Raw genomic sequence first — 23396 nt, forward strand, 5'->3', positions numbered from 1 at the left:
TTCTTCGGTCTAGGGACTTCATTATAAAACTCTACTGTTAGTGCAGTCTGCTGAAGTGACAGACCTCCTTAACTCGGCTTACTGTCTCCTGTGGTTTCATTTGAGGTTCTTGGAGCTCAGTGCTGAACTGATGCTGTGCTACCCACATGGACTTTTTGTGACAGTCGAATTTTGTAAGGCAAAATAAATTTTGTTGCTATAACAAGATCTCTTTTTGACTGGGAATTTTTATGGATTAGTAATGAGACATTTTGGGGATACTGTTCATCACTTTTTTTTTTTTTTTAATGGAAAAGGTGTTAACGTTGGTTTGATTATAGAATTACCCTTACATAAAATGCCTCAGGATGAGCAAAACTGATTAATCGCTGTTTATGGGAACAGGGAAGTCTTTTCTGTATAGAAAATTCAGTGCCTCGGTGGTGGTAATAGCACTGATCTAGTAGCAGTGAGATTTCATCAGTGCTAGCTGCTGTAGGCGTCTCATCACCAAATGTATGCAGATATGTTTGCCTTCACGTTACTTGGCCAGGCCGTGGGCCAGCTCAGCTAGCCCTGCACCTGTGCTAGACCAGCAGTGCCAGAAATGCTGGGCATTCCCAGTGCTCTGCCATTTCTGGGCAAGATGATTACACCAGGCCCAGGGCTAAGGTAGTATCTTGCTGGGAGTTTCCACTGTGTAGTGGACCAGGCTGTATAAATCTGTGCTGGCTGCTGAAAACAAGAGGTCAGGAAAAGAGGGACTGGAATTTCATAGGAAGCGTCTCATACTTTCGTAGCTGTTTGTGTTCTGAATTGTAATAAAAAGAATCCTTTGAAGGAAAATTTTTCAAATTATTTTCTTTCAGGAAAAAACCCCAGATGTTTGTTCTGCTTTCTCAGAAATTTACTTAAAATATGAAAAAAAAAAAAAGTAATTTTTGCATGGAGAGTCTTTAATCTCTAACTTTTATGCTCAACTTAATTTTTTTGAAAAGCCTCAAACTTTTTGGAATTGTTTTTCAGATATTTTTAAACATCATTTACCATTGAAGAATGGAGCAGCAGAATAAACTTGATATTTGTAGGCATAAATTTGTGCACTAATTATTTTTGCTGTCCTTACTCCCATCATACAATTCCCATTCATCTCACAGAGCTGTGGAACAGTGTAGGTTGGAAGGGGCTTCTGGAGATCACCTTGTTCATCTTCTGGCTAAAAGCAGATCCAGAGGAGGTTGTCCAGAGCCTTGTCCAGTTGAGTCATGGATATCTCCGAAGTGGGACATTCAAATCTCTCTGGCCCATATTCCCATGGTAACTATCCTCACAGTGAAATTTTTTTTCCTTACATCTAATCCGCATTTTCTGTGTTATAATGCGTATCCACTGCCCCTTATTATTGTATCTCCAGAGAGAGTCTGTCTCCCTCTTCTCTGTGTCTTCCTGATATGTAGCTGAAGGCAGCAGTGAGATCCCCCAAACCTTCTCCATGTTGCCAAATCGAGTAGGTTCAGTCTTTCCCTGGACAGAGACACTCCGGTCCCCTCTGCTGGGCTCACTCCAGTGTATCAGCATCTTTCTTGTGCTGGGGAACCCAAAGGTGCCCATAATGCTCCAGATGTGGTCTCTCGAGTGCTGAACTGAGGGGAATAATCACTTCAGAGAAGGCACGCAGGAATCCAGATGGCTAATTTCAGGTTCAAGGTAACTCCTGTTTGCCTTACGCTAGAAATCATTTCACTGCCTGTGGAGCTACTTGCATGAGTATAGTGAGCAGGATTAGCCTCACATGAGCATGGATTTTACTCAATTTGAAATCTGAGTTATTTATTTTAAATCTGAATTTAAAGTCAGACATATTACATGTGCATTGTAGCTTGGGATATTAACACAACTGCTGTATCATTCCCTTTGTTCAGGCCAGTCTGTGTGTAATGCTTTGGGATTTTTTGTACCAGTTGTCCACATTTTACTCCTCATTTTCATTGGGTTTGTTGTTGGGTTGTTTTTTTTTTTCATTTTAATGCTGGCTTTCATGCAGGGGCAATGGGGAGCAATGAAATCAGTTATGGTTTTCAGATCTGTTGTGAATGAAATTCCTGAAGGGGTAGGATGGGTGGTTAGATTTTTAAATTCATTTTTTTATTTAATATTCACTAAATCACATTTCGAAGAAATCTTAGGGTGAAGATAGTTTTCAGGTTAGCAATTTTCAAGCAATGGATTTGAATACAATCAGTCACATGAATTCCCAGCAAGATCCTAATGATTTTTTGAGTTTGGATGTATTGTAGAATTACCAGCAAAAGGAAATGCCTCTATGCTAAAAGTTATTTTGATGAAAAGGATCCCATTTTAAATATATAAAGTTACTGTATAACATTTTTCAGCTAGCATTTATAGGACAGGTAAATTTATTTTGAAAATATTTTTTGGAGGTTTAAATCAAGTGATTTAGTTCTTTAGGCATAAAATCTGTCAAGAGGAAAAGTAATTTTAAATTAATAATACAGTGGAAACATAGCAATAAAAAATATTTTACAGCAGCATCAAGGCCCAAAGGCAGGAGTCGTGTTGTTTTACATGTCATGTAAAGAAATGAGATCTAGAATGAAGAGGCATTTCATTTTGTTTCTATAGTTGCTATGTCAAGAAAGTATTCTGTAGGAATTTTATGTCATGGGCAAATTCTCAGAGGCTATTTTTCTGATTTTTAAAGCTACCAACTGTCTTTTTCTGTGGAACAAAAGATGCTCTTAGGCTTTGGAATGGGGCCAGATTTAGTTTCTTATTTATTCACCTGCTTGCAGACTTTTGAGGAAGATGGTGAATTATGATGTAGTTGCCTTCTGTACATTTTAAGATGGTGAATTATGATGTTGCTGCCTTCTGTACATTTTTTTTTTAATTCCTGTGTACACACTAGGAAATAATTGAGTCTAAGATTGTTACTGAAAAGCCAATAATATTTCCCCTGTCTGTCTGTGGTTTCAATCTTTCCGATGCCAACTGATGTTTAAGGATGTAGAATAGAAAATTTGATCTCAGTGTTCTTTTCCCTCTCAGTCTTTGACTCAGTAATTAAATATATAGTTAATTATCCAATTTATTTTGTGTTGACCTTTCAAGGACCTTAAAGCATCTGACGGTGAATGCACGGTCTCAGTGTTTATTTCCATGAGTCCTTGTATGAATTTATCTTAAGTTCTAATGGTACTTCTGGAATTAAAGATGGCCAATGGGTTATTAACAAGTAATAACATATGTGTGTCCCTGGAGCTACATAACTATAAATAGACACAGATATATAAAAAGAAATTCTGAATTATGTCATACACAGCATTTAAAATCAGGTAACACCACTAGCACTAGTAATAATAGTAATTCTGCATGTTAGATACTACAAAACATTTTATATGTTGTAGGTCCACTCTTTGACATAGGTGTCACATTCAGTGCTAAAAATCCTACCTCTGGATGATCAGACCCACTTGTAGTCCCATAAAACACTGATACCTGTTCCTAAGGTGAGGGTGTCTGTGATCTCGGGGAGGGCTGTACGTAAAAGCTGGTTACTTGCTATGGAGACCACGTCCTGCACAGGCAGAGCCCTGATTGTGTGTGTCAGGTGTCACGGGGAAGGAGAAAACAAAAGCAAAATAAAAGAAAGCTTTATACTACAAACTGGTTTCTTGAATATTTGAAAGATTGTTGGTCAGTGTAACCCTCATGGAGGTTAGGAGTTTTATGATATATTTCTCATTTTTTACAGATGGACACTAAAGTGAAGTATTTGCCATTTACTATCAGTAATCTTTTTAAAAGTGCCTTTTGATAGAGAGCTCTTGGGGAAAAAAGGCACGCCCTGCAGTATTACTAGTGTAGGCAGGCATATGAACCTAGCAATGCATTTGTTAACTTAAAACAAAAGTACAAATGAGAAAAAGCCAGTATGGCAGCAAAAGAAAATCTGTATGTGACTCTAAAATTGATTTTATCTTTCCAAAACTGTTGTGTGGTAGCAAGAAATATTTAGTGTACCTTGGTGAAGTAAAACCCCTGTCATTCATTGTCTTTTGTGTTTTACTGATGAATACACAAACCAGTATTGCTCCATTTTATTACTATTTTATTTATGAAGTGTTTGTGAATCTGCAGGACCTCTGGAAGATGGTGAAATATTTATAAATTCACAAAGGCGCAAAGTTCCTCACTGGAACCTTGAACATTTTTCATAACAGCAAGGAAGAGATGCAGATGAGAGATCAAAATGCTTGGGGACCCACCCCCAGGCTCATGAAATTCTTGTGCAACTCAGACCTGGTTTCACTGGCATTGTGCATGCAAAAGCAAGGGTAAAATAAGGTGCTGGAAGTGATGCTCAGTCTTATGTAATGGTGAGGCTCCTGCCTGAGAGGAGTTGCTGTGAGAAGCAGAAACCAGTGACAGAAAAAAACCTTGCACAGAGAATGATTTAAATGCAGCCAGATTTTATATGAAACTGAATAAAAGAAATATATCAGCAACTTCCAGGTTGTGTTTCTCCCTCTATCCTGACAGACTGGCATCACTTAGGAAGTCAGACGTATTTTTTTATAAACTATTAATGGATAAAGTAAGGATATAATGTATTCTCCTGTTTAATAGTTCTAACCTGTGGAAATAAATGTGCAGCAGGATAAGTGAACTGGCAATTAATTTAAAACCTCAAGAGCAGAGGTTTCCTAGCAAGTGAACTTGCTAGGAAAGAGAAGCGTTGTGATAAACGATTTGGAGAGTTGGGAAACCGGGGCAGTTAGGTGGCTTATGCAATTCATTTGCAGAGAAATGTAAGGCAGGCTTGGGGATAAAAGGAACAGAGCAAAGCACAGAAAAAGGAATGAACCCTGAGGGTTTTACAATACAAAAAGATTATAATGGAGTTTAGGATAAAACTTTGTCTCTGACAGCTTGGGCATGGTGTTTAATGCAGTGGAAAGAGCAAACAATAGCACGGCACAAACTAGTAAGAAGATATCAAAAAGAAATCAGATGAACTGGGCTGCTGCAGCACTTGAAAGGTTGGTAAGTGAGACCACACTTAGAAGACTGGCTGCATCAATTTCTAGTCAGCCTTTGTGTATCCTTTTGACAAAACAAGATATTCTCAAAATTGTGGATGAAATTATAAAGGAGCAGTTGTGAATGACCACTCTAGAGTATAGGTGAGTGAAAGCCAGTACAGCTGGCTTCTGTCTGAAGAGGGAAATTGTGGTTTAAGTATCAGTGGAGAAAACAGAAAGGAATTGAAGGGGGCGGAAGCCACGGGCTGCTTGAGTTAGTGACTTGTAATTATGAAGGACACATAGTTTCTTAGTGCTTAAAAGGACAATTGAATTCTATCAAGAGCCCAATAGAAAAATTGAAATGGTACGAACACATGCACCCAGAGTTCTGTGTCTGCCACCCTTGCTCTCATTACTTTATATTGCAAGCTGGATTGATGAGCATGGCTTTGTTACCAATCCAGATTTGCTGCAAGCTTAGCTGAAAATGTACTGTCAAACAGAGGCCAAAGAAAGTGAAGGGTAGCTAGGCTTTATTGTTTCTTTTTTCTTTTTCTTTTCTTTTTTGGTTCTTAGCTTGAAAATTGACTTTTTTAAAAAAAAAATTCTAAGCATACATGCTTTGTACTTTGTTATTTGGAGTGGGTTAGTGTTTTTGGGGCTTCTTTATTCAGATTGTTAAAAGTTCTTATCAGTAACTAGCTGCTATTAAAGTATATACTTGAACACAGTGTGCAAATTCTGACCATAGTGTCAATTAGCTCCGATCCTACTTTGTTTCAGAGGTTTAACAAAAAACAAGTCCCAAGGCAGCGCATGTCAACAATGTGTCCCAAGATGAGCATCTGTCAAATACTGTAAATGAAGTATCAGGTTTATCTTAATAGGCTTCAGAATTGAGCCTTGTTGTTATGATTTTTTTAAAAATATTACTTCATTTCTGGAATTCTTTGCTACGTAGATCTTTTTCTTCTGTATGATCCAACAGTTAGCTTTTCAGATCTGGTACACAACAATGGAAGGAAGTGCACTAGGAAAAAAAAGGTGGTGTTCCAGACACCTGTATTTTTCCTTCAGATCATCTGGCATCAGAAACAAGGATGTGATCCAGCGTTGACATGACTGGGAGCCTAAGGCACCAGTAATATGGCATATACTTATGCATTTCTGTTTTGTAGCATGAGTTTGGCTCCTGCGCCTCACTGGATCTTTTCCCAACAGATGAAGCTTGGCTGTGAGAAAAAGTAATGAGCGCAAATCCGCTCCTCTCCTATGTGTTAGGTTCTTCACTACCACTACTACTACTATTTCAGCTATTGTATATCTAAAAGGCCTGTGTTCTTGGGAGCGTAACGGTGGTTGTCTTGGTAGAACCAAAAATGGTCCAAAACCGAAGATGTGAGGGACATGGACAGAAATTCCGTCCCTTCTGTTTTCTGTCCCTGTTGCCTCCCCTGCTATTTCCCTAGGCTGTGTGTTCTGGTGGTGGCTGCAGCTGCACAGCTCGGTACAGGCTTGTGAGTGATGCCTTCAGTCAGCTTCCCCAGTCAGCACCATTGTCTTTTCCCACTGGTGGTTACCTGTGTTTAAGAATATGAGCATACAGAGGGAACAAAACTAACTAAAATTGTAGTATGAACTGCTGCTTTCCAAGCTAATCTAAAACTACCAATCTACCTCACAGCATTTCGTCCCTGTGCCAAAAATACATTCAAGAGCCTGTTTTATTATTTCTGAGAGTAAGGCACCTTTGCTCAACCCATCATTACAGAGGAAAAGGACTCAACCTGTGCTGCCCTCTGCTTCTAGACACTGTGTGAGACACTGTAAATAAGTCTGAGAGTTTTGTTTTTTTTCTGAAAACCAACACAATTATTCAGGCTTTGGAATATATTGAGAAGGTAGAGTCTTGCTTGTCATGGAGCTTGCATTGTTGATACCACCCAAGGAACTCTTAAGTGTTTTTACAGTGACTTAACCAGGAACTACTGCGTTTTACCAAATTAGGTTTCCAAAAGTTGAGCTAGTGTGTTCATCTACGTATCATCTGTTGTTTTTTTCTATGTATTCACGCTCACTATGGATAATGTAAACCTCCAGGTTCAACTCCTGTTTGAAATTGTGCTTGTAACATGCTGTGGCTGTTATTTAGGGGAAATCGACAGTGATGTCAATAGTTAACTGATTTCAGTGCCATCTGCTGTATTTTAGCTGCAGCAGCCACGGCGTGGTGAATGAACAAAGATCGAGTTTAGCTGCTGCACAAGGAAGTACAAATCCTGTTGTGTTCGGAAGTGATTTGTACAGTGGTAGACTTTGGTATTTTCTACATCATAAATTCACTGCATGTCAAACTTCTAAGGAATATCTATGGCCAAAATGAAGATAACACTTTTTTTTTTTTTTTTTAGTACTAGAGTCAAGACCAAAACTGAATAGCTGTTAAGTCTTACCATTGAAAAGATTTACTTATTGATACATATATATATATATATATATAAATGATTCTGTATGATCTCTGCTACCATATTTTGAGATAATAGCTAAGGAGCAATTGTAGCAGATTGTCCCACCAGAAAGATTGGTTGTAAACTCCCAAAGTTTAAGAAGGAAAGAGAAGGTGTGGATTTTGAAGTTCCAGATGTGTTTGCTGTCCTGAATAGGCAAATGCATTTCTTGTCTTGTAAATACAACAAATAGTAATAACAGAGAAGGTATAAATACAGAGTGTGCAGTGTCAATTTAACTAGCCAGGTTCCAGTGACCACATTTTACAATGAAAGCACATCTCCACTCTGCTCTGAAATGTCAAATTAAATGGACAAAGATATTCCTGTGGTAACTGTCCAGAAAATAGCTGGTATCACCACTCTTAACTGCCGCCTTTTGTGGATTTACTGTTATTTTGACAACATGAAAGCCAATGCCAGCTGACACACGTGTGCATCTGGCATGGAAAATATTGATAAAAAATTCAGTGATGGGGCTTGGTAGTCAAGTCAAAATGAAAAAAAAATAATCAGTGAATATATAGAGGCTGTTTTTGAGAAAGAAGAAAGGTATGAAAAGAGTTAGAGCACTCTAGAAAAAGATAGTAAGCCCTTGTGTATGTTTTATATGTGTTGAGATAAAATCCTTGCAGTGACTATGATAGCAGAGTGACCGTAGTTGTTGCTTGCTCACTCTTCTGCATCCATGTGAGAGGTAAGCACGTGTGGCACAACATGGTTGTGGCCCAGAGTCCAGTGGGGAAACCTCTTGTAGAGTCAGTGAGCCTGTGGTGTTGGTGGAGCATCAATGCCCCTGTTTCCCTCAACACAGTAGTTCTTTGGGATGTAGTTTAAGCCCCAGGTGAAGCATGGAGGGTGCGGCTGAAACATGGTGAAATTTTTTATGTATTGGTGATCACTTCTCAGGGTGCAGATACTTCCTGCCTCAGTGCCATCTTCAAAACCTGTATGCACATTGGTTGTGAAGTTACTAGAGTGTATTATCAAAACAATAAATTTAACGTATGAAATGATCACATATTCAGTAAAAAGCGCTAGGGAAATGCATTATTTAATACACTGCCTCATGACGGTGTTTAGTCTGGAGCTACATACAGCTTCAGCTGTAATTACATATGTGCTTTACCAGTGGGGCTCCAATAAATGGATTTCAAAGCCATGTGGAGGACAGTGTTATTACACTGATTTTCTATTACTTTCAAAATCATTTTGTTTCTGACAATGTGAACTGACAACAAAATGAACATGTGTCCCACCCACTTAGTGGCTTTTTTTTGTACATGCTCTTTCTTTCCTTTCCCCTCAGTTGCCCCATGTGAGGGACTTGATGTAGATCCGTGCACTTACTAGAAACCAGTATCCAGGTGCATTTTAAATTACTGCAGATGTAGGCCTGTGAGGCAGGGGCTCCAAGGTGAGGGAGAGTAGAGAGCATTCCTTTTGTTGATGGAAATGGGTTAGTGTTGCTGTGAAGAGGTTTATTTACAGAATCCCCTATCCTAAAGCGGCTCTTGGGCAGGCTATGTATAAACTTGGATTTGGGAACTGCATGGTGCTTCCCTGGAAGATCTTGTAACCTGCATGGGTGAAATGGGCAGAAGAGATAGGGAAACCGGGCATGTCCCTGCTAGTATTTATGTGGGCTTGCATGTGACTTTAGAAGCTTAACACAAGGTACAGTAAAAGTATACCTTTATGTCTGTCTGACATTTAATATTTCAAGTTTTATTGTGTAAAGGCAGCCAAGCCTGGTTAATTCACTTAGAAATTCTTATTGAAGTGATCAGTTTATGGAAATTATCTTCCTGCCATTGAATTGAGTTAATTGCTAATGCAAAAAAAAGGATGTAACAAGAGACAAGATGATATAAAGCTGTCATATGAATAATGTGTTTTTACTCTATTTTGCTAAGTTAAGAAAAATTGAGTTGATCCAATCTTATTTATTCCTTAGAGAAATATAGGCCTACAGTCATTACCTATGTTTTAGAATGCTTTATTAAAAAACAAGCAATTACTTGAGCAAATAATATACCATTTTTTGACACATCATTAGGCATGAAAAAGAGGATTACTCATAAGAAAAGTCAGAATCCTAGGGAAGCTGTAGCTAGAGATGGGATTAAGCTAAATGTATTAATATTTAGACATGGTATTACAGGCTGAGGATAAATGGCAGACAATTGATAATAATGTTTGTATACAAATGGGCTTAGATCATGTCTTGCTGTTGAAGATGAGTCAATCTGAACCTTCAAGCTGATTGGCACTGAATTGATCTGCTCTTTACAGGTCACATTTGTGCTATGATGCCCTCTTTTACAGTAGGTACTGCTGTCACTGGCATTTGTGAATGTTACGTAGCCCACAGTCAAGTGGGCTTGATTTGCCTGTAGGCTCCATTGCCCTGTCTTCAGTTGCAGAGAGTGTCTTTTTCTTGATTTAGATGACAGGAAGTAGAATTGTAGAAAAACAAAGCAGATAGGAACCTCATGGTATTATTTGTAAAGATGCAGGGAAGTGTGGGTGAGAGGATTGTTTGGGTGGGTAAAGATGTGACAAGAAGATGGGCTTAGGATCTTGTTTGGAAAAGGTGGGGGTGTAAGGGAGGAGAAATGTGTGTGGAAGCATGGAGGAAGGGAACAGTTCCTATTTTGGGAAAGTAAGGTGAAAGGAAAATAAACTTGAGGCTGAGCAAGTCCAAACTGTGTTCTAAGAGGAGATGCCTCATTCCTTTTTTGGCATCATGCTATCTGATGTCAGGGCTGGGGAAAAGGTATATCAAGGTGACCCCCACTCATACTGTCTTATTCCTTCCTTTGGCTACTTCTGTAGAAATACCCAGGTGGTATTTAATTTTCTCAGGCTTCTTGGTAGGGTAAGTATTGCAGCTGTATTACCTGTAGAAAAGAGTGACTTGGGTGCAGTGCAGTCACATCCTCAGCATTCAATAAGAACCCTTTGGTTTCCTCAAATGAGATACGTGAAAGATATACTTATTTTAGTTTGAGTGAAGTTCCTCTAAGCTGAATCTGAAAATCCTAACCAAGTGGAAATGGCAGAAAAAAGGCAATTGTGCTCTTGAGATAAGGGCAGCTGGTAGGTGGAGCAGCAAAAAAACCCTATTAAAATGAGTGCACTGGAAGGAATAAGATCAACCGCTATAATGTTTTCTATGTCACAGACTTGCTGTTGCAGCTTGAACTGTTCCCATTACAGCAAAACATTATTGAAAGGACTTAAATAGCTTGCCTAGCAGAGCAGCATATAGTAGTACCGCTGTAATTAAGCTTCCGCCAGCATTTCTATGATAAACATATCTTCAGGGTCCTATAACCCAGCTTTCAAATCTTTATTTGGTGCTTGCAATATACCGTGCTGTGATTTAACCTTTGTCCAAAGATGATAATGTGAAACTGCTCTTATCGTGGTGGACCCTTGTTCAGATCAGAGGTGCTTAGAGCAATATATGTGTTCCGCAGTTCTACGGACAGTGCTGGCTCTCTGCAGGCTGTCCTGCCTGTGGGGAAACGGGCAGCTGAACAAGAGGGTATAGGGAAATCACAGCGTTTGTCTTCAGTAAGAGCCTTATCCCTGCATGATGAAGTAGTTGTGCAGTGCTCAGAAGAGGGCAGGAAAGTGACAGTGGACTGACAGTCACAGTCTGATTCCTATTTCATCTTCTCTGCTTGAGGAGGAATATAATCAGTGCCAGTCCCTTTCTCGCCATATGCGGCATTAGAAAATCTCTCAGGTTTAAGAGGATCCAGGAGCCACTGAATGTCCATTAGCACATGTAGGTGGGCAGAAGTTTGGATCTGCATTCAAAATACTTCATCTGATAAGAGACCTAAAGAAGATTGCTAGTTCATTGCAGTGAGGAGAAGAAAGAGACTTGGTAAACTTCAATTTCTGCACACTCTGGGTGCTTAACAACTACTCAGGCGGGCATCCTCTTTAGGAATGTCCTGTCTTTTTTTCAGAAAGCAAGGACGCCTCAGGAAGCTTTTAGCTTCTAAAGGCAGCACTTAACCATACTGTTATACGCAGCATGTGAATACAAGGATGCTTTCCTGGGCTATTGAAGGTACTTAGCGTTTTGTGCTGCTTCTGAGAGCCTGTGGATGTAAAGTTCAGTTTTCCTTTGGGAACTCGGTGCTATCAGCTTAGCTATGATGGAGTTCAGTCTCTCCCATCTCCTTTGGGATTAATATTGATATTAATTGCTATCAATACCTTATCGACATTAATAAGTAAAGTATAATGTTCATTCAGGGTTTTTGCTAGCTGTAAGTCCAGAGACTTAAACTAAAGTCTGTAGCAATTCTGGACAAAAATTTGCTCATTACTGGGCTTCATATGGATATTGGTGTGTGAAGGCTTCTCCTTTCCTAGCAAAAAAGAAGAGTTTTGAGACATTGCCTTTTTAATACTGCCTGCTGTAAGCAAGTCTCTGAGACTAGTACCCTGTAACATATAGTGCCTGTGTTACCACACATGAAGGACATGTTGCAGTGACTCTTCTTAGTAGCTTATGCAGCCATGGCTCCTATCACTTCAGTAATGACTAGAGGTAGGTCCTGTTTATAATGATGCAATTCTAGGCACCTTTGAGAAGCATCAAAATAAAATGCACTGCATAAACACATAAAGTGTAGAACCTTAGTTGTACATGTTAGTTTTCATTCTCTACCTAACTGGAGTCCAGTTTAGCCACTTCTGAAGTGTGTCATCTCTTAAGTTTAAATTCTACATGTGAATGCTTCCAAGGCTGATTCCTTGGATAGCCCAAACAACTGCTGTCATGGAAATGAAAGCTTGTCCAACTGTTCAGCTGTTCTTTGGGGTCTTCAGAACTGTCCTAGGATGAGCTCTCCATGGTCAAAGGAATGATTAACTAGAGATGAGTGTGTTTCATGAGTCTTTTCCTGTAAACATCCTGTAAAGGATTTGAACCAGAGAGCCTACGAACCTGGTGATTAAAAATATCAGAGGTGGGTAGAAATTAAAAAAGCTAATCTTAGAGCTATGCAAGAAAAACAGCTGAGTGCTGATTATTTGTTGTGGTCTAAAATGGGGTAATTTGGGCAGCTGCAATAAAGGTCTGATGTAACTAGTATGAATGGCTAAAATAAACATGTTTCTTAGAGGAAGAATTGAAGTAATGAAAAGGCACTGAAACCGGAGTCCTTGTAAGTCTTTTTCCATCCCATATGGAGCCACGTGAGGTATGTTGGTCATACATTTAGCATCTCATAAAATTAAAATCCGTGCTTTATTTCTCACCAGTGTTTTCTGCATGCAGTAAATACTCTTTGTGGCTATGCCATGGATTTTAAACCCCCAACATGGTAATTTTAACTTCCAGATGTGTATGTGACTACCTTTTTCTAACTCTCCCTCATATTAACTGTGTTACCCATCACTCTTGCTCACGGTGACCTATGAAATGCAGGTCCTGCTTATGCCTTATGCTACAGGTTCTCTGTTAATTGCAATGGGAATAGTACCGTATACATCATGCAGAGCTGTAAATATGTGCAGAGGAGGGTGTTTTAATTATAGGTCTTTGTAGATCTTTTGCAAAAATCTCTTGTGCCTGGAAGTTGCTGTAAAATAATGAATAGTACTAAAGCTTTCATCCTTAAGATGCGTAAGCATTAGAGAATGTTACTTATTCAGAATGCTTTTATGCATATTAACTAACCCTTGAGATGATGGTGGGAAGTGTGTATGTGTGGTTGCCATGGCACATGAAGGGGAGGACAATGGCCAGATAACCTTTCAGAAGGGAGTTCCACTTTGAACACTTGATGTGTAAAAGCAAAAATCTCGGCCTACATGACGTACCTGAGATGAAAAGGGAAGTCTGTGTCACAGCTAGGATATGAGCCCAGAATTCTGTTCTTGCAAATAGGCTTTATTGGTGCATATTATTTATGTAACACATTTCCTCCTGAACTATTTCTACATCAAAGGCAGTCAGCTTTGCACAGGTCTGTTTGGTGACCATTTAATGTTCTGTCAGATATTCTTCTCTTGGAAGGCTGTGTGATGCTTCCAGTTCACTCAGAAGTGATATATGTGACAACAGATGGATTATACACAGCTGTTCTCATAGATGCCTTGTCTGCTTGCCAAGTACTTGCATCAACATCCCCAAAAATCCAGATGTTGCACAAAAATTTAAGAAACTCCATTCTAATTAGGGTTGATGCTTAATCATCTATTTATAGTAAGTAGTTAATTGTGGAGATTATTTTACTAGGATTGAAGAGAATTACTTAATTTTTCTGGCAAGCTCGAAGCTCTTTTTCTAAAGAAAGAAGAGGAAGCTGCCTATATTCTAACACTTTTTTTTACGTCTCTTCAGTAAGGCTTATTATGCTTTTCACTTACTCAAAGCGATTGCGCTGCCTGGCTTGATAAGAGGTTTTGCCAGGTCCATGCAGGTACTGAGAGACAGATCTGTGTGTGTTCAAGATGTGATTACTCAGTCAGGTGACTAGTGGTCATTGCCAAAACAGCAGAACGAGAATGATTTTTTGTCAGTGTGAGATGTAGCTCTGCTGCCTGGTATTTCTGACTGCCCTGTGTCTGGCCCTCTGCTAGCTTTCTTGATGCCAGCTCTTTTGCACGGTTGACTTTTGCAGTGGATCCCTGCTAGCCTTGACATCTGCTTCTGCTGGCGGTTGCTGTTGAGTACTAGAAGGTGGCAAAACCGGGCACGGCCATTGTGTGTTTCTGCCCTCTATCTGGGCTGTATTGGTCACAAAGGCTGTGGGTTTTGCTGCTCTGGATCCTTACCTGGCTGCAGTTGCAGAGCTCATGTCATTCTCAAGCACAGTACTGTCAGGAGAGCAGCACACGGCTTATTTCTGCTTGCCCCCTATGTTTGCAATGGCAAAATACTCCAGGGAAATTGTCAGACACCCAAAGCTGGAGTAGTGAGCAATTTTGTTTGGGAAGTTCCAGTATCCATGTGCATGGCTCTTGCCCAACTGAGTGATTCGAGGAGAGCTTTGTAGTCTGCCCAGCTGTGTTACATACTTCTGTAATCTCTGTCCATCTTCCCTCCTGTTCAAACAGTAATTCCTCAACCAGGAAGCCACCTACTCTGCTGTACCCCAAGGCATGGGTAAATCACAGTGGCGACTGCACTGACATTCAAGGCTGTGCAAGCAGGGCTGGCTGCAAGCAGGGCAGGACCTGCTGACCTGGGTGGAGGCTTCAGGTTGTCAGTTCTGCTTGGCAATCTGCCAGGACCACAGTTTTTGGAAGAAATCCTAAGCTACTGTCAGCTGCACGTATTGGCGAAATGTGCTGTGGTTCTCTAAAGGAGAAGGAGGCCTGGCAGGGTGGGACCTGCGGTCAGTGTGTGGTTTGCTTGCAGAGCCCTGGTTGCTGGCTGTGTTGTACTTGGCATCTGTGGGAGGAAAGAGGAGCAGATGGCGGCAGGATGGGACCCCATGTGTGTCAGGGGAACAGATGTATGAGCTGAGCAGGCTGAGGTGGCTCAGCTGCTGCTGCATGTCCCTCAGGCTAGTCTCTGCTTACAGAGAATTTGCTGCTTGTATGTAACATAACTTTTTGGATCAGAGGAAGAAATAACTTTAGTTTTCTCTCCTGTTTTTGACCTACAAATTCAAATAGTGCTGTTTCTCTTCTCCTCTCTCCTCATCCTAGCAAGATTTATTTGCAATCCAGGAGCTGGTTTTTGGCATATTCTTATGCAAAGTTTTGCAAAGTCACTAGGCATTCAAGGGGAGGGGTGGTAGGGTAGGGCATGCAGTGGGAGTGCTGGCCTCCCAACCCTCCTGCTGTGAGTGTGCTGCAAACCGTTGTTGGCAATGGCAGAGGATCAGGCAGAACATTGCTTGGGAAATCCGAGTATGACATGGATGGGAGAGCTCAGTCTGTAGCATGGGAAAGAAGTAATTAAGGGGTAATTGCGGTGGGACTAGATGGTGGTTTCTGCCAAGTCCTTTGTGATAGTGCTGCCCATACCAGTGGTATGGGTGCTCAAAGAGGTCTGTGCGTTTCAGCTGGGTCATTCTGCCTGTTCCTAAGCAAGGCTGACTGCTGAGGCTCTCCATCGGTGTGGTGTTGGTGTAGGCCAGCACAGCTTGTATGTGGTTATGTGGTGTTAGGGCTGACATTGAACAAGGAGCACCAGGCTTTTTGCAGAACAGGGGGGACATCACAGCTGCCGCTGTGCAGAGGGGGAGGAAGAGAGTGAGGCTGGAGTACGACTGGGAAAGGAGTGACCAGGAGAGGCAGTGGACTGAGGAGCAGCTCCTGAAGATGGCTGTGGGAGTCACAGCGGATTGTCAGTGTGCACAATCACTTACTCTGCTATAAACCTTTATTATAACCTTAGCCCAGTAAAATACTATAACCAGATTTTAAACTGGTGTAGGTGTTTGCCTCTGTTCTTTTTGTGGCTGACCAGCTTGAGTTCATCCTGAAGATCTGCAGACACCATTGTTTTGAGTCCTGAAGACAGAGCCTGCCTCTCCTACCATATGGCACACTGAGATCTGCAGAGCTGGTAGATCAGCAGAGTTACAGTAGTCTTTCTAGAGGAGGAGGAGTAGGAGAGATGATGAAGGCTGATTACATTACTGATTACAAATACTGAATTAAATCCACTTCAAGGAGTCTCTGCCTTTCATGAAGCCATTAATCTGTAATTGTGTGACAAGTGATTTCTGCGAATACTTTCAATTTTTAGGTGGTCATTGAAAGGTTCCTGGTACTTTTTTTTACTGGTTTGCTTGTTTGGCTGCTTGGAAAGGGTTTGCTGCATGGTCGTAATATAAAAATAATGAACAAATAATGACTAGTGGGTAATGCATGGATTCATACACAAATATGTGTATTTTCGGCAAATATGTATATATTCAAGGCAACCCCCAAGTTTTACAAAAGTCACTGAAAATAAAAATTATTTGGTATTGCTTGAGAAAATCCTGATCAGTAGTTGCAGTTTGGTTTGGAAGGAAAAGTATTCTAAAGATGTGGGGTTGGACAACATCTATCATCAAAACCAGATTTCAATGTCATATGAAAAACTGTCAGGACTTAGTATTTGAATCCTGGCAAACAGACAAACATGCCCCAAGCAGGGTGATCTGGACTGACCTTTAAATAAAGGAGACATCTGGAGCTTGCATCCTTTCCCCAAAATTATTGCCTTGCCCTCTATGCCCTTCAAAACTCCTGCCTGAACAAGGAACCATTTTTTCCTTTCTAAATTCAGGCTTTGTAGCCTCTCTGGCTTCTGGAAAAGCCTGAGAAATTTTGTGAAGGCAGCGTTAAAGCATCAAACTGATTGAATTAACTTTCTGGAATTAGGAATGTTATTGCCCACGAGTAAGACGTTCTCGCGAGCTGGCAGAGCGCAGACCCGAGCGGCCGGCCGGCAGCGAAGCCGGGTGCGTGGCTGGGAGCCGGGGCGCGGCCGGCGCCGTCCCCGCCGAGCGCTGCCATCGGGTGCCACCGGGCGGCCGCTCCCGGCCATGGCAGCCGCTGCTACCGGTTTTTCCTTGGTACAGTTTATGAAATGGCACACTACTGACAGCACTGACTCGTGCTACATTCGCTTGTGATTTTCCGCTGTTGCACTAGCGTGCATTTTAGACATCTGTGGTGGGGGGGCATATCGTGTGCAGTAAGTGTGGCAGCCAAAATTCTGGTGCTTCAGGTCCTTTTCAGTTTTTTTGGCATTTTTGTGTTCTTCAGGTTTACTTTTTAAATGGGGACAGGAAAACATGGACAGTTGTTCAGAAAAGGCGTTTTAAAATGATGGAATATGGACTCACATTTCAGTCTGTTTTCTCTGTACTGCCCAAGTTGCATAAAAGTCGTTTCTAGTGGCTAGACATTGTCCCAAGAAATATCTGCAATGCAGGAGGTTTTCTGTGGGTCAGAGCAGCAGATGGCTACATGACGTCTCCTTCTGAACCTTTCCATTTGAGAATGTACTGGCTGGTAGAAGGCACTGCAGGTGAGGCCTTGAGCTCTACCGAGGCTGCCAGTAGAGCTCCTTGGACCATTTGCAGCCCAGCTGTTACTGACTTTCTGAAAAACCTTATTTGGTCTATTTTTTGGAGGTGTTTTCCTGGTGGATTCTGCCTTGCTTTGTTCTGCTTGTTTCAGTAACTTTACTCAGAGCACTGGCTTTCGAGTAGGGGTTCCTTTTTAATGGGGAATGAAAGAATTGCAGAGATTTGTGATTGATTGGGGCATTGATGAAGGGGTTAACTAGGATGAATTTAAAAAGTCTTGTGGGAAAGCAGGTGGGACAACCCCTTGCTGGGGATAAGTGGAAGGAAATGCTGTTTTTCCTGTTTCTTTGAGGCCAGGCGGGAACAAAGTCAGGAAACTGAGAGAGGTCAGCAAAGATCTGTGGGTTTTTATTGCTCAAAAAAGAGTTTTGCTGGTTTGTTTTCTTTTCCTTTTTCTGATGCAGTCTAAAAGGGTGTCTTTGCTGTTTTGTTTTCTGTCATGCTTTTTCTATGGACTAGATTTAGGCTAAATCAAGCACTTTGATCTGATCAGAGCTACTCAGTTTCTGGTAAGGCTTGATGACTTGTGCTAAAGTAAAATTGTGATAACTTCTTAAATGGGAAGGATATCACCTTGATGATTTCTTTCATTCCAGGAAGCATGAAGGTAAAAACACAAGAGTTTTATAGTTTTATTTCTTACTCTTTCAAACTTGAAATTGAAACATTTATTTTAAAAAAGTAGGGAGGGAGAATAGATGAGGAAAGATGGCCATTATTCTTTTTTCTGTCCTAGCCCTACCTGAAATATAATGGAAGGAAGTATATCTATTATTTCTAGCCAAATAGGATAGTGATCTACATGTTTACTACCACCCTGAGCATTTCTCCTGCATGTGACATATGCATAGGAGTGAAACCATTTAAAATATATATATGTGGATCTGTACTCTGAACTCTAAGCTCCAAAAAACGAGTGTGGCTTTACATGACTTGCTCACTACAGTTGGTCCTGGCTGGATGACAGTACCTGTGCTTCAGCAAGTCTGATTGCCAGGTTGGGTTGTCCTTTCTGCGGGCATTCTAAGCCTTTGTCACTGATGGGAGAAAAGGGAAGAACCCACTGACTGAAGAACAAGAACTAGAAAAAAAAATGTTTTTTTCCTTTTATAACTAATTATTCTGTTTTCACGGTATTTGTTGTTAAATTCTTCCAGATGGTGTATCAGTAATACTGGACTGTAATCAGATAATACCTAATATGATTGTTCTTTCTTTCTCTGAACATTGGAAATTTGTTTTGATAAGGGGACCTTAGCTCACCTGACCTATCTGGGAAGCATGGCAGTGTGCCAGGTGTTAATATTCAAACAGCTTTTCATTGCTGCTTTGATACCTATCAAGGATTCTGATCACAAGTCATTATTTCATAAAAATTTCTAACGAGGTGGGAGTAAAAAAACCTTTATTAAATAGCAGGAACTTCTATGTCTGAATGTAATAAAATAATTTATGATATATTTTTAGGGATAAGAGATTAAAATGCATATTAATTAAATGAATAATGAAAACCTTTATGAGAATCTCTGCTACAAGTTGCAAGTAGCTGTTTAATCAAATTCTTTCTATGGAAAAATGCATTTCATTATAACATAATTAGCACATCTATTGTGTTTTTAATACAGCTTCTACTAAAGTGTGTTTGATCTGGAGTTTGCTCATGGCAATTAGCAGAGAAGGAACTGAACTTTTTTGCTTTATTCCAGACTTTGTAAATTCTAAGTACTATATCTGGGGAAAATTGATGTGATTTTTTTAAAGTGCTGGAATAATCTTGGGGATATATTGGGGTAATCATTGCTAGTAGAGAAAAGGCAGTGGTAAGGAACTGTGCTATCTAAAGCTGCAAATGTAGAGGTCTTTTTGTTTTCTGCCACTGGTCTGTACTTTTCTGTCATGTCCTATCTAAATCCTGGACTGTGAGAAAGCTGGAACTTTCTCTGTGCTACAGGGTAATCCTGCTTGCATTTGACTGTAGCAGCAGATCAGAGAAGAGGAAGATAGCAGGCTGGGGGCTGGGGTGGTGGTGCTGGGAGTGTCATCCTTTTTTCTCATTGAGGTAACAGTGGTAAGGGTGTATGCACTGACCCAGGGTGTTAGTACTTTCTGTTTTGCAGTGTGTCCTTTACCATTTAAGAGGAGTACTTTCCAGTAGGAAAAAAGGGCAGGATCTCAGTAAACATGGTGGTTCAAAATCACTCCTGGATGCCTGGCTGCTAAAATACCAAACATCTGCTCGGAAATTGAGTGCATCCTGTAGCACTGGCATACACGAGTCCTCCAAAGTGAGAGGGTTCAACCTTACCAGCTGCTGAAACCAGACTTCACTGTTAGAGCTTTTTTTTTTTTTTTTTCTTACCCCAGGAGATTTACTGACAGTTTTCCAAGGAGTGGAAGAAAACTTCTTTTACAGAAAGTCCTTTGGTGAATATATGTCTAGTCCGAGTGTGTTTAGAGTGTAGGTACCAGTATCTTTATGGTTGAGTTCACTGTGGTACAAAGCCTGGTATTGTCTTCTGTGTGAAGCTCATTAATGCACAGAAAATCCAAACTTGAGATACTGGCTTTTATGTAGTAAAAAAAAAAATACAGTCCAAGAATATAAAAAGAAACTATCCAGTGCAAACATCTTTATACAGTGGAAATTGATACAGTGTTCCTTAAAACAGCTTTATAAAACAGGCTTAAAAATAGCAATTACAGTTAATACTATCTGTATGATGCTTACCAAAGTACTTTACTTACTGAACTAAATAATTTCATAACTAACTTTAGCTGTTGATAGGCAATACCTTAGTTACTGATGAAAACCTTAAACTGTAAGTATTATTAGTTAGCATTTTTTATAATATACTAACATGTGGAACCACAATAGCATACACTATTGACTGGATTAAGCAACACAGAAGAGAATGAACACATTAAAAATAAAACCAAGGCTGTCATCCCAAAAGGTATGTCTTTTATAAAGGCTGTGATCCCAAACTGATTGGACTGATGGACAGAATTCTGCTTAGTTTTCCTTTAGTTCATATTTGAAATTTTGAGTGATAGCATTGTTGACAATGATAGGCGTTAGGGTCCAGCTACGTACTGTATCAGACAACTTTTTACAGTACTGAGGACTAATGTGAGCCCATATTATAATGCATTGTAGTTTCCTGCCAAGAAAGCATTTTGGGGGAAAGGAGTGTAAATTAGAGATGACATGAATAAGTGAAAAGCAAATTTGTGAGGTTCCACTACACTGGTTTAGGAAAAAAAAGGATTTAGTGTTATTTGGTTAGCTACCAAATTTAAATAATCAGATCAGCTAAACTAATACATACAGCTCCAGCACAGATTCTGCAAATTGAGTATCTGTGTGGTAAGGCTCTGTTCCTCTTGAGGGCAATGGGAATCTGCATTGCCAGAAGCCAGAGACACGCCATTGTCCTAAGAGACCCACTTTTTACAAAATGTATTTGGCTGGGTAATTTCCTGCATGGGAAGTTTCATTCTGTTCATTCTGTAGCTCTTCATCAGGCGAAAAACTAAACACACGCTTACCAGGGACATAGTAGTTGCAGCTCCAAAACCTTACTTACATTTGCGGGTCTTTTATGCAGACAAATGTGTGGGTGTGTAGCATTCTGGTTTGGAAGTCTACAATATTTTCCTAGGTGGAAAATACCCGTTTTACAGTACCTGCTTAGGAAAAAGTCAAAACAGTTTCACAGTAATGAGGCCCTTCATCTTTTTGTCCCTGAAAAATTACAGTTGCTTTAATAACATTGAATAAAAAACCCTATTCAGCCTCTTTAGAAATCTAGAGACCTATGTTTCCATCTAGAGAGATTTACAGTATTGGAGTCTTAACATTCCCCTGATCTGCACATTTCCTGCTCTGCAGGATATGTTTCATTGAGTAACACTGAGATCCTATTTACAGAAAGAAAAAAACAATTTTTTCTGCTAGCTAGAGCAAATTCTAGCATGCCAGAAAGGTGCCTGAAATCATTATCAGGCTGTTAAAAATGACAGATGAAACCAGATTGTGCATCTAAAAATCCTGTCTAATTTTATCTTTAGCAACTCATATATGTAGTAGAAGACTATAAAGCAAGAATAATTAATAGATTGGAAAGGATAAATCGTGTCTCTTTTTGAAAGTGATGGAATAATTTCTAATATTAATTGATAGACCATGTGTTCCACCTCTCGTCTGCTGAGTATGTGTAAAGAGTGGAATACCAATAAAGATGTTACAAGAGGGCCAGGCAAACCAGCTGGCTGGAGATGCAGGAGGTTATTAAAAACATTCCTTCCCAACACCAGCACACCTCTCTCTTCCAGTGGATGGTGACCTTGAATGCATGTTGATGAAAACAGTACAGGAGGAGAGGAATGAAGGAGAAACTGGGGACAAAACCACTTTTTAAGGAGAAGTGTCTATCTGGATAGGGAGAGGAGTTGTTTCCTAGAAGACTCAAGCAGGTCCTCGAGCAGCAGTTTTGGGGAAAGAACTGAATGTTGGCAAGGATAGCAGTGCTGGGGAAGTCAATATATGTGATCTGTGTGTTTGTTTTTAACTCTACTGCTGTCAGGTTTGGTTTTGGGTTTTTTTTTTTCATGTCTGTTTGAAATCCTAGTATGGCTTGAGTGAAGAGCGGCGAGTTCTTCTTTGGCCATTGGCAGTCTCTTGATGTCTGTCTGTAGGGGGAGGGAGAAAATTCATGGCTAAATTGAACTTAATACACAAAATCTTCATCTGGCTCTGATCCATACAGCTCGGCTAACATTTTAAACCTGGGTCCCCAGTCATTTAGAAAGTCATAATCAATATCTGAGTCTGAGGAGCCTGATTCCAAAGAACTGAGAGATTCTGCAATGGACTCGGCACCTTCATAGCCATAAATGTGAAGTGTGTCATATGGCAGCAAATCCCTGTCATTGTCGGCTTCATCCTTCTTAACTTCAATCATCATTTCCATTTCTCCAGCGGCAGAAGGTATATTTCCAGGAGGCTTTTGGACTTGTGCATATGGAGAGGGAACTGCTTCTGGCTTTATACCATTCTTGCGGACGGAGTTGAGTACAGACACATCATAGCTGGTGGTATCCATTTCACCACCACCTTCTTCATCATAAGTGACAAGCTGCTCATGAATCTCTGCCACATTCCTCCCAAGACTGCTCAAATCCTTCTTGTGTCTCTTTCTTAGAAGAATTAACAATGCGATCACTGCAAAGAAAACTTAGATGAGCGTGTGTAAATAGAGAAGCAAGGAAGTCAAACAAATTGCATTTAAGATATGTAACACAGTCTGAATTGACTTTTTTTTCTGGAGTGATTTTTTTTAAACATTTATTAAACAATAGTTTAGCTGTAGGATTTTTATGTTCTCAAAGGAGTTCAGTCTGTACAGGAATTGTACAACTGACTCTTGAGCTGGAATCACAAGAACAAATGCATAGTGTCACAAGGTCATTGAATCAACTACTGCCTTGAACTAAATCTTTTAGTGCCAGGCGTCAAATGCCACTTATGTGGTAACTGCAAAGGAGGCCTCTTCTTAGACAAGAAAAAATGTTGCCCCTTCTCTGACAGATTCCAAATACAGCAAATAGGTACTGATCTGCTGATTGGTTACAGATTTTTTTATGTATATACATTCATTATACTGTTTAAAGGGTTTCTAGACTAGTTCAGCCTTTGGAAACAGGAATCCTATTGTTGTTCCAGCACAAATTTCCTGTTTTATAGCTGCATGTGAGCCTAGTAACAGTAAATCTAGTATATTATGCAA

General features: G+C 40.2%; 1 protein-coding gene and 1 long non-coding RNA gene across 6 annotated transcripts in view; one reads left to right on the forward strand and one right to left on the reverse strand.

The window, feature by feature from the left end:
* Positions 1-23396, forward strand: part of LOC129737335 (uncharacterized) — a 182852-nt gene that overhangs the window by 68052 nt on the left and 91404 nt on the right. The gene's annotated exons all lie outside the window — the stretch shown is intronic.
* CDH5 (cadherin 5) overlaps positions 20160-23396 on the reverse strand; it is a 28804-nt gene continuing 25567 nt past the window's right edge. For all 4 annotated transcript variants that reach the window (XM_055726420.1, XM_014285739.3, XM_055726421.1 and 1 more), the window contains one exon: positions 20160-22831. In XM_055726420.1, the coding sequence (XP_055582395.1) occupies positions 22338-22831 (494 nt within the window). In that variant the 3' untranslated portion in view covers positions 20160-22337. The remainder of the gene's footprint in view (positions 22832-23396) is intronic.

Source organism: Falco cherrug, chromosome 14 (genome assembly GCF_023634085.1).
Source record: "Falco cherrug isolate bFalChe1 chromosome 14, bFalChe1.pri, whole genome shotgun sequence".
Lineage (NCBI taxonomy): Eukaryota > Metazoa > Chordata > Aves > Falconiformes > Falconidae > Falco > Falco cherrug.